This window comes from Brassica napus, chromosome C4 (assembly GCF_020379485.1).
Source record: "Brassica napus cultivar Da-Ae chromosome C4, Da-Ae, whole genome shotgun sequence".
In the NCBI taxonomy this organism is placed as follows: Eukaryota; Viridiplantae; Streptophyta; class Magnoliopsida; order Brassicales; family Brassicaceae; genus Brassica; species Brassica napus.
Window position 1 is genome coordinate 38,901,232 of NC_063447.1, and position 15,054 is coordinate 38,916,285.

The 15,054-nt window shown below is 37.8% G+C and overlaps 2 protein-coding genes and 1 pseudogene across 5 annotated transcripts; all 3 read left to right on the forward strand.

Annotated features, from left to right (window-relative positions):
* The first annotated feature begins 3,014 nt into the window (after positions 1-3,014).
* On the forward strand, positions 3,015-7,225 carry LOC106390726 (annotated as a pseudogene).
* Positions 7,226-7,424: 199 nt separating this feature from the next.
* On the forward strand, positions 7,425-9,368 carry BNACNNG36700D (basic leucine zipper 24). Of its 3 annotated transcripts, none has more exons than XM_048754233.1 (5): positions 7,425-7,722; positions 7,785-7,825; positions 8,010-8,174; positions 8,277-8,580; positions 9,043-9,368. In XM_048754233.1, the coding sequence occupies exons 3-5, from the start codon at positions 8,037-8,039 to the stop codon at positions 9,165-9,167; spliced, it is 567 nt and encodes a 188-aa protein (XP_048610190.1). In that variant the 5' UTR covers positions 7,425-7,722; positions 7,785-7,825; positions 8,010-8,036; the 3' UTR covers positions 9,168-9,368. The 3 variants fall into 3 exon arrangements, with proteins under 3 accessions (XP_048610190.1, XP_048610191.1, XP_013686705.1); XM_048754234.1 differs by having other exon boundaries at positions 8,015-8,174; XM_013831251.3 differs by having other exon boundaries at positions 7,425-7,825.
* Positions 9,369-11,184: 1,816 nt separating this feature from the next.
* Positions 11,185-14,589, forward strand: LOC106390728 (zinc finger CCCH domain-containing protein 46). Of its 2 annotated transcripts, XM_013831253.3 has the most exons (9): positions 11,185-11,316; positions 11,917-12,797; positions 12,868-13,032; positions 13,124-13,309; positions 13,407-13,474; positions 13,543-13,819; positions 13,908-14,084; positions 14,164-14,228; positions 14,317-14,589. In XM_013831253.3, exons 2-8 carry the CDS (start codon positions 12,136-12,138, stop codon positions 14,222-14,224), a joined length of 1,596 nt encoding a protein of 531 aa, XP_013686707.1. In that variant the 5' UTR covers positions 11,185-11,316; positions 11,917-12,135; the 3' UTR covers positions 14,225-14,228; positions 14,317-14,589. The 2 variants fall into 2 exon arrangements, with proteins under 2 accessions (XP_013686707.1, XP_048610192.1); XM_048754235.1 differs by having other exon boundaries at positions 11,194-11,316; positions 14,164-14,332.
* Positions 14,590-15,054: the final 465 nt, after the last annotated feature.

Here is a 15,054-nt window from a genome sequence, read left to right on the forward strand (position 1 = left end):
TAATTTTCTCAAATAACATTTTTTAAGTTTTTGTCACAAAAATAGTTTTCAAAGAAAAAAAATGACCAAATTAGCTCATTTTTATTTTGAAAATTTTAATTTTTTTTTAATTTGAAACTCTCTCTTCAAAAACTCACTCTTAACTCTAACTCTAAATTAATTCTTATAAATCATATCGTGGATGTCCATAACCGGTACGGTTCATAATCGGCCCAATGCTAGAGAGAGAGAGAGTCGGCCGCGAGTCTAGAGGAGAGAGAGTCAGCCACCTTTTTCCTTTTTCTTATTGGTTTATGATTTGTACTATTTTCATATTTGTATTTCATTTCTTTAGTCTTTTCATTATTCTATGACGGTGTAATTCCCTATATATAAAGGGCTCCTTATGTTTATGAATAATAAGAACTACAGATTCTATTCTCTAGTTTCACAACACGTTATCAGCACGATTACGCTCTAAACCCTAAGCTAAAGTCCGAACTCTAAAACCCTAATCTCATCCAGGCGATAAACCCTAAACCCGACGACGTACCCTAATCTGATCGAGAACCTAAAATCCCATACTCAAGGCGTTCCCGATCTCAGCACGCGACCTCAGTCTGTTCCTCAGCTCGCGACTTCAGCCTGTTCGCGAGACACTATCCCAGCCTGCTCGACGCGACCCGATACCGTTCAATAGCCAGCACGTTCACGACCCGATAGCTGTTTGCTCCCGTTCGCGACTCGTCTCAGCTTCAATCCGTTCGCGACAGACAGCAACCCGTTCGCGACCTGACAGCAACGATCAGCTCGCGTTCTTCTCTATTCGGTGGTCCATTCAACCCGACTTGAGGTTTAGATGTCGAAAATCAACAACTTGGATTTTGCTGCCCTAAATCTCTTTGCAGATAATTACTTGCAATGGGCACTTTATGCTAAGATCATCCTAAAATCCAAGGGACTCAGTGAATGTATCACCGAGGGCAATAATGCAAGTGAGAAAGATAGATATGAAGCTATATTAACTATACGTCATCATCTTATTGAGAGTCTCAAAGATCAGTATTTGACTATTGAGAATCCTCTAGACCTTTGGACAGAGTTGAAAACGAGATATGATCACCAGAGAACGGTGTTATTACCAAAGGCTATGTATGATTGGAGGAATCTCAGAATCCAGGACTTCAAGTCCGTGGACGAGTATAACTCGGCCCTGTTTAAGATAGTTTCTAAATTGAAACTGTGTGGTGAGGATATAACGGATAAGGATATGCTTGAGAAAACCTTTTCCACCTTCCACACAAGCAGTGTGTTGTTACAACAACAGTACCGAGAGAAGGACTTCACAACTTATGCTAATCTGATCTCTTGTCTCTTGCTCGCTGAGCAGAACAATGAACTGTTGATGAGAAACAGTGAATTGAGACCTCCTGGAACAAACCCATTACCTGAGGCACATGCGGCCGTAGAGGATAAGAAAGAGTCGAACCATGTCCAGAGTGATAGCCAACACGGCCGTGGTCGTGGAAAATGGCATGGACGTGGTGGTCGAGGCCGAAACTCGTTTGGTCGAGGCCGAGGCAACTCATATGGCCGTGGCCAAGAAAACTCTTATGGAGGCCGTGGTCATGGCCGAGGCCGTGGTACATCATTTAAACCACAAAACTCGACTAAATCCGTATGCCATAGATGTGGTATGTATAATCATTGGGCTAAGACATGTAGGACTCCCAAACATCTCGTTGACCTCTACCAAGAGAGTTTGAAAGGGAATAATTCTGAAGCTCATATGACTTATCAAGATGGTGAAGATGATTTCAATCATGAACAAGACGATCTCATGGAGTATGAAACGTCTGATTGTTTAAAAGAATGAAGTTGAATTCGACATCTATGTTTTTGTGTTCTTTGCTTTGTGTTTTCTATGTTTTGATTGCTTTGAACTTATTTTATTAATGAATGAAAGTTTTTGATATAAAAGTCTCTAAAGTCTCATAGAGGGCTACAGCCAGGCTAATATCATGTTCCCTAAGGGTACGCATCTAGAGATATCTGATGCATTGTATTCACTCAGCTCTAAGAGAAGCCTATTGAACTTTAAAGACATTCGAATGAATGGCTTTCATATTGAGACTAAGGGCGAAGGAAACAAAGAGTTCCTTCAGATCATAGAGATCGGCCAAGGCTATAAGAAAGTCCTAGAGTCTATACATGCGCTCTCTACTGGCCTTTAACTATGCTAAGGTCGGAATGATAGAGACCAATGCTGATGAGTTCACGTCCCAAGTGTTTAATGATTAATGTATGTCCATGGGGGTAAGTGTGGAACACTCCGTGGCACATGTACATACACAGAACGGCTTGGCCGAATCATTCATAAAACGAATTCAGCTAATAGCTAGACCATTGCTTATGAGGTCTAAGCTTCCGACCACAACTTGGGGACACGCGATCTTGCACGCGGCCGAACTGATTCGTAGAAGACCGTCTAGTGAACATAGATATTCCCCATTACAATTGCTTACGGGTCATGAGCCAGACATATCCCCTCTTAAGACATTTGGCTGTATCGTCTATGTGCCAATTGCACCACCATAGAGAACAAAGATGGGACCTCAAAGGAGGATGGGGATATATGTTGGATATGATTCTCCCACGATTATAAAATACCTTGAGCCAACTACGGGTGGTTTATTTAAGGCCAGGTATGCGGATTGTCACTTTGATGAATCCGAACATCCAACATTATGGGGAGATAGCAGTAAACTGGTAAAAGAAATTACATGGAATCAAACATCCTTATCTTGGCAAGATCCTCGGACTCAAGAGTGTGATTTAGAAGTCCAAAAGATTATACATTTACAAAAGCTAGCTAATCAATTGCCAGATTCCTTTGCTGACCCGAAAAGAGTGACTAAGTCATATATACCAGCTGCTAATGCACCAATAAGAATTGATGTTCAAGAGGGACACAATCAAGTTGCTACAGAGTCTAGACAACGTTTGAAATTTGGTAGACCAATAGGTTCCAAAGATAAGAACTCTCGGAAAACTAAGAAAGGTGCAGAGATTGAAACTGAGGTTGTTAAAACCCTAGACACGACCGCGGCCGTTCCTAAATCCCGGGACTTAGCCGCGGCCGATCCCAAAACCCTAATAGCGATCGCGGCCGATCATGAATGCTTAGATGCGGCCGGCCCTGATGTATCTAATACTGATTCTTGGGACGCCAAGATTCAAGGTACTGAAGGTCCTGATAATAATGAGATCTCAATAAACTATGTCTTGTCTGGGATATAATGGAACAGAAAGAATGTCGACATTGATGATATATTTGCATGCAATGTAGCACTTGAAATCATGGATGATAATGAGAATCATGGACCCATGTCTATTTATGAGTGCACTCAACGATCAGATTGGATCAAATGGAAAGAAGCTATAAACGTGGAGTTAAACTCTTTAAAGAAGAGAGATGTCTTTGGACCAATAGTCTGGACACCTTATGATGTTAAACCAGTCGGCCATAAGTGGGTCTTTGTGAGAAAGATAAACGAACATGGTAATGTCGTTAGATACTCACAAAGACCAGAAATAAATTATGAGGAGACATACTCCCATGTGGTGGATGCTACTACTTTTAGATTCCTGGTAAGTCTGGCTATAAGAGAAAAATTAGACTTGCGATTAATGGATGTTGTAACTGCATACTTATATGGGCCATTAGATAATGAGATTTATATGAAAGTACCAGAGGGTATAGAGTTGAAAAACAAATCGAGTACTCGAGAACAACACTGTATAAAGTTGAATAAATCACTTTATGGATTGAAACAATCAGGCCGAATGTGGTACAATAGACTAAGTGAGTACTTAGTGAAAGAGGGATATAAGAATGATCCGATCAGCCCTTGTATCTTTATAAAGAAATTAGGTCAGGGCTTTGTAATCATAGCAGTGTATGTTGATGATTGAATATCCTAAGAACCTCTGGAGAGATTTCTCAAACAGTTGAATATCTTAAGAAAAAAATTCGAGATGAAAGATCTAGGAAAAAACGAAATTCTGTTTGGGATTACAGCTTGAGTACATAAGAGATGGAATCCTTGTGCATTAAATGGCATATACAGAAAAGGTACTCAAGAGATTTAATATGGCCGAGTCTCACCCGTTGTCGAGCCCCATGGTCGTGAGGTCCCTCGGTCTGGACACTGATCCGTTCCGTCCTAAGATGGACGACGAAGATGTCCTAGGTCCCGAAGTGCCATATCGTAGTGTCATAGGAGATTTGATGTATCTGGCTAGATACACGACCAGACATATGTTTTGCCATGAACCTATTGTCTAGGTTTAGCTCATGTCTGACCCAAAGACACTGGAATGGGATTAAACATATTCTTCGTTACCTGCAAGGAACGAAAGACTTGGGTCTATTTTATACTAACCAAAACAAAGAAGGTTTAGTTGGTTTTGCTGATGCAGGTTTATCTTTCGGATCCACACAATGCTCGATCACAGACAGGCTATGTGTTTACACATGGTGGAACGGCCATATCATGGCGTTCCATGAAACAGATGATCGCGGCCACATCTTCAAACCATTCGGAGATCTTGGCAATACATGAGGCCAGCCGCGAGTGTGTTTGGTTAAGGTCCATGACCCAACATGTTCGAGTTGATTGTGGGATGTCCGAAGGCAAGGACGCACCAACCGTGATGTATGAGGACAATGCAGCATGCATTGCTCAGCTCAAGGATGGCTACATCAAAGGAGACCGGACGAAGCACATCTTACCGAAGTTCTTCTTCACGCACGAGCTACAGAAAGCCGGCGAGGTCCAAGTGGTCCAAGTGCGTTCCAGTGACAACTCAGCTGATCTATTTACCAAGTCACTTCTTACCTGCACGTTCAGGAAGCTCACTCATCAGATTGGGATGCGTAGACTGAAAGACCTTCGGTGATGTTCAGAACATGGGGAGTAATACGTGTTGTACTCTTTTTCCTTCGCCATGGTTTTGTCCCACTGGGTTTTCCTGGTAAGGTTTTTATGAGACAACATCTAAAGCGTATTACAAACTCTGTATATGTTCGTAACCGGTTTGCTTCATAACCGGCCCAATGCTAGAGAGAGAGAGAGTCGGCTGCGAGTCTAGAGGAGAGAGAGTCGGCCACCTTTTTCTTTTTCTTTATTGGTTTATCATTTGTACTCTTTCCATATTTGTATTTCATTTCTTTAGTCTTTCCATTATTCTATGACGGTGTAATTCCCTATATATAAATGACTCCTTATGTTTATGAATAATAAGAACTACATATTCTATTTTCTAGTTTCACAAAACTCTAAGATATAAATGTATTTTTATTCTTTAATAAAAAATTTTTTTGTCATTTTTCACAAAAAAAAATCTCTTATTTTTGTGAAAAAATAAACTAAAAATACTATCATAACGAATATTTCAAAAAAAAACAAATCAACTTTAACAATTATATAATTATATATCAGAAATACAAATCTTATACTTGCAATAATTCATTGAGAAGAATTGACACATAAATGTTTTCTCTATTCATTGTATCAATTTTGTAAAATTTTAGGTCAAGCGTTGCTAGTGGCTTGAAATTTACAACAGAAAAGTTGAATTTTCCATCCCGGCCCAGTCAATAGTATTTGTGGTTTTAATACCAACAGTTAAGAACCCAATTGAACCATGTAACATGAACCGACATAATGTTCCAGAAAAAGACGACTTGTGTTTTTGCAAGTATCATTCACGTTCAGACCCGAACCAGATTTAGAAGACCAGACGGGAATCTCTGGGTCTCTGACGGTTAAGCTTTTGCGTCCTCTTAGAAAGATAATATTGTTTTTCTTTTTGCTTTTATTTCAGAAGCAACTTAACTCAATTCTTAATTTTGAGGATAACTGGTTCCTGATTTGGAGAAGAACTACAAGGAAACTGGTTATTTGTTTAAATGGAATCGGTGGTGAATAAGTTGGAGCAGAAAATGAGATCTGGATGGTCGGTGGAGAAGAAGAAGAAGAAGAAGAAGAAGAAGAAGGACAAAGACTTGCAGGAAGAAAGGTGGTTCTTAGAGAACGGAAGCATTTTGTTAGAAAAACTTACCGCTGATTGTAACGGTAAATCCGTTCCTTTACGCACCTTTTCTTCTGACCAGATCCTTAAAGCCACCAATAACTTCGACTCCAGCTGTTTCATCGCCTTCGAGGGGCTTCACACGTGGTGGTACAGAGGCATCATCGAAAACAGAACTTACATGATCAAAAGGTACCTTGTGGACAAAGGTACAGAACACAAAGTGGGAGAGGTTTACAATGACTTTGTCTTGTCTGCTCGGATGAGCACCCACAGCAACTTTCTCAAGCTACTAGGATGCTGTTTGGAGTCTTGTTACCCTGTTCTTGTGTTTGATAACGCAGAACATGGGGTTTTGAATCAGCGAGGTGGTGTTATGGTTAACTGGCCGGAGGAATCTTTTCTGAGAGTGTTCGGTTAAAGATTGGTAAGGAGATTGCAAACGCGTTGGCTCATCTTCACAAGGCGTTCCCTAAGATCACAATCCATAGAGATGTTAAGCCAACGCATGTTTTCTTGGACAAGAACTGGTCTGCTAAGTTGACCGGCTTCTCACTCTCCATTACGCTGCCTGAGGGCAAAACAAAAAGCGCAACTGTTCCAGTGGTGGGGACATCCGGGTACATCGATCCATTGTACCGTCTCAAAGGTTCGATAACAGAATATACTGACGTGTACAGCTTTGGAGTCTTTTTGCTGGTTCTTCTCAGTGGCAGACCGGTGTTCTTCACCGATTGTTCTAATGGCAAGCGAGAAGGCGTTATTGGCTACGTTAAGGACCTGTATCAGAAAGACAAGCTTGATGAAGTGATTGATACAACGATGGAGAAAGACATGACAAGTGGTCAAGGGTTTCAAGTGGAAGCATGTGTTGCACTTGCTCTGAGATGCTGTGAGAAGATAGATGAATATAGGCCAAAGATGAGCGAAGTAGCTAAAGAACTCAAGCGGATTCAGACATCATTTTAGAGTTTCTCTCTGTTCTTGGACTATGAAGCCAAGTTTCAATTTCATACCTGAATAAAGTAAATTATCTCAGGGAAACCTGAAAATGAACAAGAAGATTAAATAATCTGTTACACAATTTTAGTTGTAACGCTGTCCTTAGTGTTTATAAGCTTCAATGAAGTTTCATATGTTTTCTTTGCAAGTTGCAGCATTGCTTTTGACAGAATATACAGATATGAAATGATATACTTTGGAGTCTCATTGATGGTTCTTCTCACTGGTAGATTAATTGACGTTACAGGATCTATAATGTCTATGTCGTAGGTATTCTTTACATCCAACGTATATCATTACAGTATTTCACTAAGTCGGGAAACCCTCAAGCTTCATTTATGTTTTTTTTTTTTTTGTTGCTTCTGAAATTAAGTATGGTGAAGGAAGAAGGAGATGATGATCATAGACAAAACTGACACGAAATCTTACAAAACGTGTCAATTTTCATGCCATTCCATAGATTGAAACCAAGAGAAAGTCTTTGTTATCTGTTCTATACGCTAACAAGTTGACAATTAACATTAAAGAACCAATTCTATCTTTTTCGTTAGAATATTTAATTGCGATAAGATATGGTAAATGGTTTATGCCTCTTCCAGTAAGGTTTATTCCATCATAATTTCAGGTCATCAAGACCATGTCTAGGTAAACCATCATCGGCTTTGTTCTCAAAATCAAAAATCATATTTATCTTTTGTTGTTGCAAGGAACTCAGAGGAGACCAACAAGTTTCTAGCTTTGATTCTCTGTAAGCGTTTCTTCCTTAGGCCATGTTAAAAAAATCTTAAAGAGTTGACTACTGTTGTATCCATCCACTATGTTGATCTAGATCATATTCTTTCAGCACCATCACCGCTTAAATAAAATAAAATTCTTAATATTTCCATAACTCCATATCATAATCTTGAAAAGAACTAGTGTTTTCTTTGAAGATCAGGAGTTTAGAATCTAAGATAAATATGGATGGGGAAGAAGTAGAGGCTTGGGCTCGAGCATCAGGAGGATGTAGTCACACTCATAGTTGCAATCCTCCAGGACCAGAGGATGCTTCTCACTCACACACATGCTTCCACACTCACACTCATCTCATCATCCCTGTATATAACTTACTTTCTATTTTATTTTATACAAGTATATATGGTCTGATGAAACTTGAAAAGTTTGTTTAATAGATTATAGGACTATTCATTTTGTAACAGGATTCGCAAGAGAATGGCCATTCTGACAGCAGCAACAAGAGGCGGTCATGTGGGAACAGAGAGGCAGTGAGGAAGTACAGGGAGAAGAAGAAGGCTCGCACGGCATACCTTGAAGACGAAGTCCAGAGACTGCAATCTATGAATGAGTTCTTGCTTCGAAAGCTTCAGAGTCAAGCAATTGTGGAAGCTGAAATCGTCAGACTCCGGACTCTTCTGGTAGAGATGCAGGGAACAATGAATGATGAACTCGGTGGTTTCTCGTTTCAGAAGCAATGCAACGGTTCTGGTTTTGTGTTCAAAGAAGGTGATGTATCTTTCTGTTTGGCTTACTAGATAACATATAAGAAGATGAATATATGTGGAAAGTGGAAGAAATAGTAAATAGCATACATACATATATATATATATATGTGACATTGGTGATAGCTGCATAATGGAATAGGGCCGGAAAAAAATGTTGAATAATCTTGAAAGGTTGAAAAACTATTTTTTTCAAAAAAAAAAAAGGTTGAAAAACTAGTTTTTGAGGTTGGTGATTTTTCATTATTTTTTATATATGCATCATCATATATACAGAACTCATCTTTCAGAAACAAACAAGAAAAATGTTGAAATTTGATGAATGTTGTGAATGGTATAAGTAACAAAAAAAAAAAAAAGACGAGCATGGCCATTCTTTTTTCTTAAATTGTCTTTTGAGATTAAGTTCTATTTGACCTAGGCCAGATGGATCATAACACAATCTCATTCTTGTGTAATAACACAGATGGATGCAACGTAGCAACAAGGAATATGATTTGCGAAGTGGCAAGAGTAGAGTGCGAGGAGGGCAAAACACTTCATGAACCTGTTCATTCTTTTGTTCCCCATTCACCACCATTCTCACGTTAAGGCTTTTCACAGGTTGTGGTATAGTGTATGTATATATACATACATTTACGGGTTTTATTAGGGCATAGAGGTTATAATCCAAAACAGTTAACAGCTACACAGATTGCAGCATATTCCACATGTCTATTTTGTTGGTACCAAAACATATTTGATTAGATGTAATTTGATATGGAATGATAAGGATGAGGAGGATTGTAGGTATATGTTTGATGATGATCGTGGGCTTGAAAGATCTTTTGGGGTCCATATTTAGATTTTCTGTGTGTGGGCACGGTGAAAACCCAAACACACAAGGATAAGGTATGCATCATACATGTGAGTCTATGATAATCCGTTGGTGTGGACTACCCCAATCATTGTATTTTTATTCAATTTGCTTCAAACCATTTTAACATAATAATCATTCTCCCATGTAAAATTTAACATGGGAATCAAATATTTGTGGATGGGACAATGATAAGTGCCGCAATGTTAGATTTTTGGAGGTAATTATTTAGCATAGCTTATAATAATAAATAATATTGAAGGACATAACATAATCATAGAATGAGGTGTTAGGTGCCTCGGCTCTTGTGACTGACTACTAGACCACTGCTTTTGACACCCAAGAATAACTATTATAATTATTGATTTTCCGTTGTGGGTCATTCTTCTTTTACAAAAGGTCCTTTCGAAATTTAAAACTTTGAAAAATACTAACTCTTTTGACCCTACATTAGTTTAGAACAATGATGTCTTTTCATCTTTAATCCTACCCTCTCATGTATACAACAAAATAATAGTTTGAATATTTCATTTTAAAAAGGTTGAGTGTGAAAGTAAATGCTAAGATATTATAACAGTCCTTATTATATAACAATATCAAATATGTTAGTTTCCATTGCTTCAGTGAGAGACCTTTGGAATTGGTCAAATACGTAACACCATCTACCCCTTCTCTAGTATATTTCTCTATTTTTATCTCTAAAATAGGCATCTCTAAAATAGAGATAAATTTCTCTCTAATGTATTTCTCTATTTTTGCCTCTATAAAAGAATATTTTCAAAAGATTCTATTTTAATTTTATAAAATATACATTTTGTTTATAAAAGTTGATAACTAACCCTATTTATTTTTAACTTTTAAAATAGTTTCATAAACTTATGAATTTTTTTAAACTAAAGTTTTGTTAAAAGACTATTATGTAAATAAAAATGTTATTATACTCTTACAAAAGCTGTATTTCTCTATAAATATAATTATTTTGGTTACAAATATAAAAATTTGAAAGTTAAAGGATAATTTTGAAAAAAAGTATGACTCTATAATAGAGGAATGTTATAAATAGAAGAATAAATAGCAATCTCTATTTTAGAGGTGAAAATAGAGATGAGATAAATCACTTTTACCTCTATTATAACATATAGAGGTGAAAATAGCTAAGTTTTGGAGATGCTCAAGTGTATAGACGCAAGATTGATCATGATTATGTTTTTCATTTTCATTTTCATTTTTATTCAATCTGATATGATGAATCATGCAATTGATGATTGAATGGGAAAATAATAAGCAGTATTGCAAATTGCAACAGTACTAATTAAAAAACTAAAGCGTCACAAATAAATCAATTAAACAAAGAAACAGTAGCAGAGATTAAGCTGGGTAAGATGACAATTTGTATAGCATGTTTTATGTTTCCTGATTACTCATTCTATCTTAAATGCAAATTTAATTACAAGTAGAATAAAACAATTTAGAAAGAGATCTTGAGGGGCTTTATTTCCTTTAATTAACAAAAGAGATTAAGCTATCTTAAATGTGTCCCTACGTAAGATAATGATGAATAGAAAGGGACTGTAGGAGAGAGTGGAGACCCCAGCTGTAGCGTTACAGCTGGTCTGCATATCAATCACCGGCGCGTGAATATTACGTCCCAACATATGGCGCGTGAATAGTACGTCCCAACGTATGGCGCGTGAATGAAAAAATTGGTTCTGTCAGAGAACGTGCAATGCAACCATCTTTTGTTTTTGGACTTTTAAAACAGTTTACGCTCTCTCTCTCTCTCTCTCTAGTGAAAGACCAGCCAGAGAGTTTTCTCCTGATCTCAAATTCAGAAAAACCTTACGCATAACTCAGATCTATTCTCACCATGCATACACAGTTAAAGTACGTACACCTTCTCCCTCTCACTCTCTAGAGAGATTTATATATATTTTTTTTTAACACAACTCTCTAGAGAGATTAAACTTTCAATTTCGATGATGAAATCTCTACATGATGACACATCTCTCTTCAACTATTCCCAAAGATTAAACCGTCAGTCATCTGCACAAGTTACACTCTTCTAGTAATAATTGTCCTCCACATGTGTTGATCATTTTGACTTTTTCTAGTAATTTTTTTTTTACTTTTTTTGGTAATTTTTTGACCGCCCTTTTCAAGTAGTTAAATTTACTTTTTCTTCCTCAGTCAATCTAGTAACGCTTACTTTGAAAAAAACAACATAAAAGAATCTTATTTGTTTCTATGTAAGATTTCCAGCATGCAAAAAAAAACTTTCTTTTATTCTTTTAACCTAAAAAAGTTTTTATCTTTCCCTTATTTTCTCCAACTCTTTTTCTTAAAGTGTTGATTTTTTTCTTGTTTCTTCTATTCTTCTAGCTGTAACTTATATAAGCACGCGAGAAGAAAATAAATAACCTTTTCTACAGTTTCTACATTTTAAAGATTCATTTTTTTTTGTTCTTTACTGGTTTTGTCTCGCAGGAAACAAAGGTGAAAAATCATGGTGAAGGTAGTATTATATAGATAGGTTAACTTGTAAAAAAAAGACCATTGGAACTAAAATCCAACACAAGAAACCAGAGAGACCTCTTAACGACAACAACCTCACTATACACAAGACAAACACTCTCTCTACAAAAGTATCACTCTTCCTTCTTCTTCTTCTCTCTACTCTTATTCAAGAGAGAGATAAAAAAAGCCATGGATGGGTACGAAGCAACTAGGATTGTGCTGTCTCGTATCCAAGCTTTAGACCCAGAAAACGCATCAAAGATCATGGGTCTCCTCCTTCTCCAAGACCACGGTGAGAAAGAGATGATAAGGCTAGCCTTTGGTCCAGAGACTCTTGTCCACTCTGTAATAGCGAAAGCCAAGAAAGAGTTAGGTCTCATGAGCTGTTCAAGACCTTCTTGGAGTCAAGAGGAGTTGATTAGCCCTAGAAACAACAACAACAACCGTGGCTCTTCTCTCAACCCAGCTTCTTTGCCCTTCTACGCTAATGGAGGAAGATCTTCTAAGAACTTGACCAACGAGTTCGAGTTCATGGATGATGTTAACCCAAGAAGTGACTTTTTGGGGTCTATGCATGCAAGAAGTGGTAGCTGCGTTTTGGACGGTTTAGGGTATGGTGATTCTGACTTAGGGTTTGGTGGTGTACCCTGTTCTTATTACGCTAGAGGCTTCTGCAAGAACGGAAGTAGCTGCAGATTCGTTCACAGTGATGGAGGAGCCGAGTTAGTTGCCTCTCCAAGCAGAATCGAGCTTCTTAGGTCTAACTCGGTACCTCCAAGACTTGCTCATCACTTCATGACTCGCTCTTTCTCTCCAAAAGGAGTAAACTTGCAGAGTAGCGATGCACAAAGGTTCGAGCCTTTATTCAACTCTTTTTCTTTGCGTTTTTTTATTATAAATCTTGTGTAAATTTATGTGCAGAGCTGCTGCTGCTTTGATGATGGGAGATGATTTTCAGAAGCTTGGGAGATGGAGGCCTGAGAGGATTGATCTCTCTGCTATGGCATGTCCAGCTTCAAGACAGATCTATCTGACATTTCCTGCCGACAGTAGGTTCAGGGAGGAAGATGTGTCCAACTATTTCAGGTAGTGCTTGAAAACACAATTAGACAGACCTTCTCTTTAGTCTTAATATATGTTCTTGTGTGACTTAAGCTGTTGTTATGGTGGGTAATAGTACTTTTGGACCAGTTCAAGATGTGAGGATACCATATCAGCAAAAGAGAATGTTTGGGTTTGTGACATTTGTGTACCCTGAGACTGTCAAGAGCATTCTCGCCAAAGGGAACCCTCACTTTGTGTGTGACTCAAGGGTTCTTGTCAAGCCTTACAAGGAGAAAGGCAAAGTCCCTGACAAATACAGGTACTTAACTAGTTGTTGTAGTAGAAGTAACTTTCATACATGAGCCTGGTTGTTCCTTAAATATATGTGTTTACTTCACTTTTTTCCTTTCTTGTAGAACAAACCAACCAACAGAGCTAGAATTGTCCCCAACAGGCCTTTCTTCTAGCCCCAGGGATGCTATAGGTAAACAAATTATCATTTAAGCTCTGTCTTTTGGAGCTTAGTTGGTGAACCTTTTGCTTGTGGCGCAGGAGGGAGAGGGTTTTATAACAACGCCCAAGATGTTTTGTGGGAGAGTAAGTTTGAAGAAGAGATTCTTGAGCTTCAGAGCAGAAGGCTTATGAACATGCAGCTTCATGACGTCAAGAAGCATTTCCAACTCAATTCCCCTACACAGATTCATTCCCCAAATCCTTTTAGCCAAGCACTTTTGTCTCCACGCTCATTGCCAGTTAAAGCAGGAAGAGAGATAGGGAAAGGAAGTTCCAAAGAAGGATCTGATGATGACACAATGAATCTACCAGAGAGGTAGGTTTGCTAACGAACAATGTATTGTTTATGTATGTATTTTGAAGCTGTGAGGTTGAATAATAAGTTTTTTTTTGTATTGGTAAAGGTTGGAGGATAGCTTGCCGGATAGTCCATTTGCCTCGTCCACACATCATTTGGTTATGTTTGGTGAATCTACAGACAACAGCGGATCGGATTTGTGGTCGCCTTCTTCAGACAATGATGATAATTCTACTCCATCTACACTCTCTGACTCCAACTCTTTCAACTGCCAAATGCCTAGGTTTGGAGATTTAACCACGGTTATGTGTCCTCTATCAAGTAAATGGTATATCTAACATTGCTTTCATGAATCTAAATAGGTTACTGCCTATTGGGATGTTGCCCGGTAGGGGTGGACCGGCCTGTCGTGTCGGGATATAAACAGGTAGAAAGAGTATATTAGTGGATGGTGAACACATAGAGCAAGAATCTTGCTAGGATAATCATTTTGTTTGTCTCTGTTGTTGTTGCAGGAAGAGAAGTAAGAAAGAAAGAAAGAAAAACTGATAATATAGAGACCTTTAATAACCAAAGATGCAGAGGTGTAAAATATAAAGCAGGAAATTTGATGTAAGAGATAGAGAAGAAAAAGAAGGATGATTACTTTGCCATTTCTCTAGTATGAATGTGTAATGTGATGGACCACAGAAAATGATGTAATATGATATGATATAAATATATAGGACAAGAAGTGTAATCTCTCTAAAGATTTACAAAAGAAAGAGATTGCAGTTTGCGTTTGACAAGTGTGAGTAATGGTCTTGTCCTTACCAGTTGCTACCTTCTCACTCTAACCACTCTCCAACTTGAAAAATCCAGAGATATCCTCTTTTGGTTATATGATATCTTTTGGTTATATTTTCTTCAACTATAAATCTTAAAATTTTTATTTTTGTGAAGGTAGGTTATGTGTCCTCGTTATTAAGTGTGACTTTGTGAGGTGGAAAGCGTAAAAGGAGTAGTTGATACATCCCTTGCTATTACCGTGATTTAAGAGAAAGGAAGAATGTTAATGTCATGCTGCATGTAATATGTCACTAGTTCAGGTTTTCTAATCGTGTAAAAATAGTTATACATTAATTTATAATAAATATATCATTATTATATGTATGAGATACTGTATCTTTGCCGATAATGATGTTCACTAAAGTTATGATAGATACTCAAATTCAATGAAATGTGTGATATTATGTGTAGCATTAATGATTTTA

Coding starts and splice junctions, on each gene's coding strand:
- LOC106390728 (XM_013831253.3), top strand. CDS start 12,136: ATGGATGGGTACGAAGCAACTAGGATTGTGCTGTCTCGTATCCAAGCT. Junction 12,798..12,867: donor CAGAGTAGCGATGCACAAAG/GTTCGAGCCTTT, acceptor ATTTATGTGCAG/AGCTGCTGCTGCTTTGATGA. Junction 13,310..13,406: donor AAAGTCCCTGACAAATACAG/GTACTTAACTAG, acceptor CCTTTCTTGTAG/AACAAACCAACCAACAGAGC.
- BNACNNG36700D (XM_013831251.3), top strand. CDS start 8,037: ATGGATGGGGAAGAAGTAGAGGCTTGGGCTCGAGCATCAGGAGGATGT. Junction 8,175..8,276: donor ACACTCATCTCATCATCCCT/GTATATAACTTA, acceptor ATTTTGTAACAG/GATTCGCAAGAGAATGGCCA. Junction 8,581..9,042: donor TGGTTTTGTGTTCAAAGAAG/GTGATGTATCTT, acceptor GTAATAACACAG/ATGGATGCAACGTAGCAACA.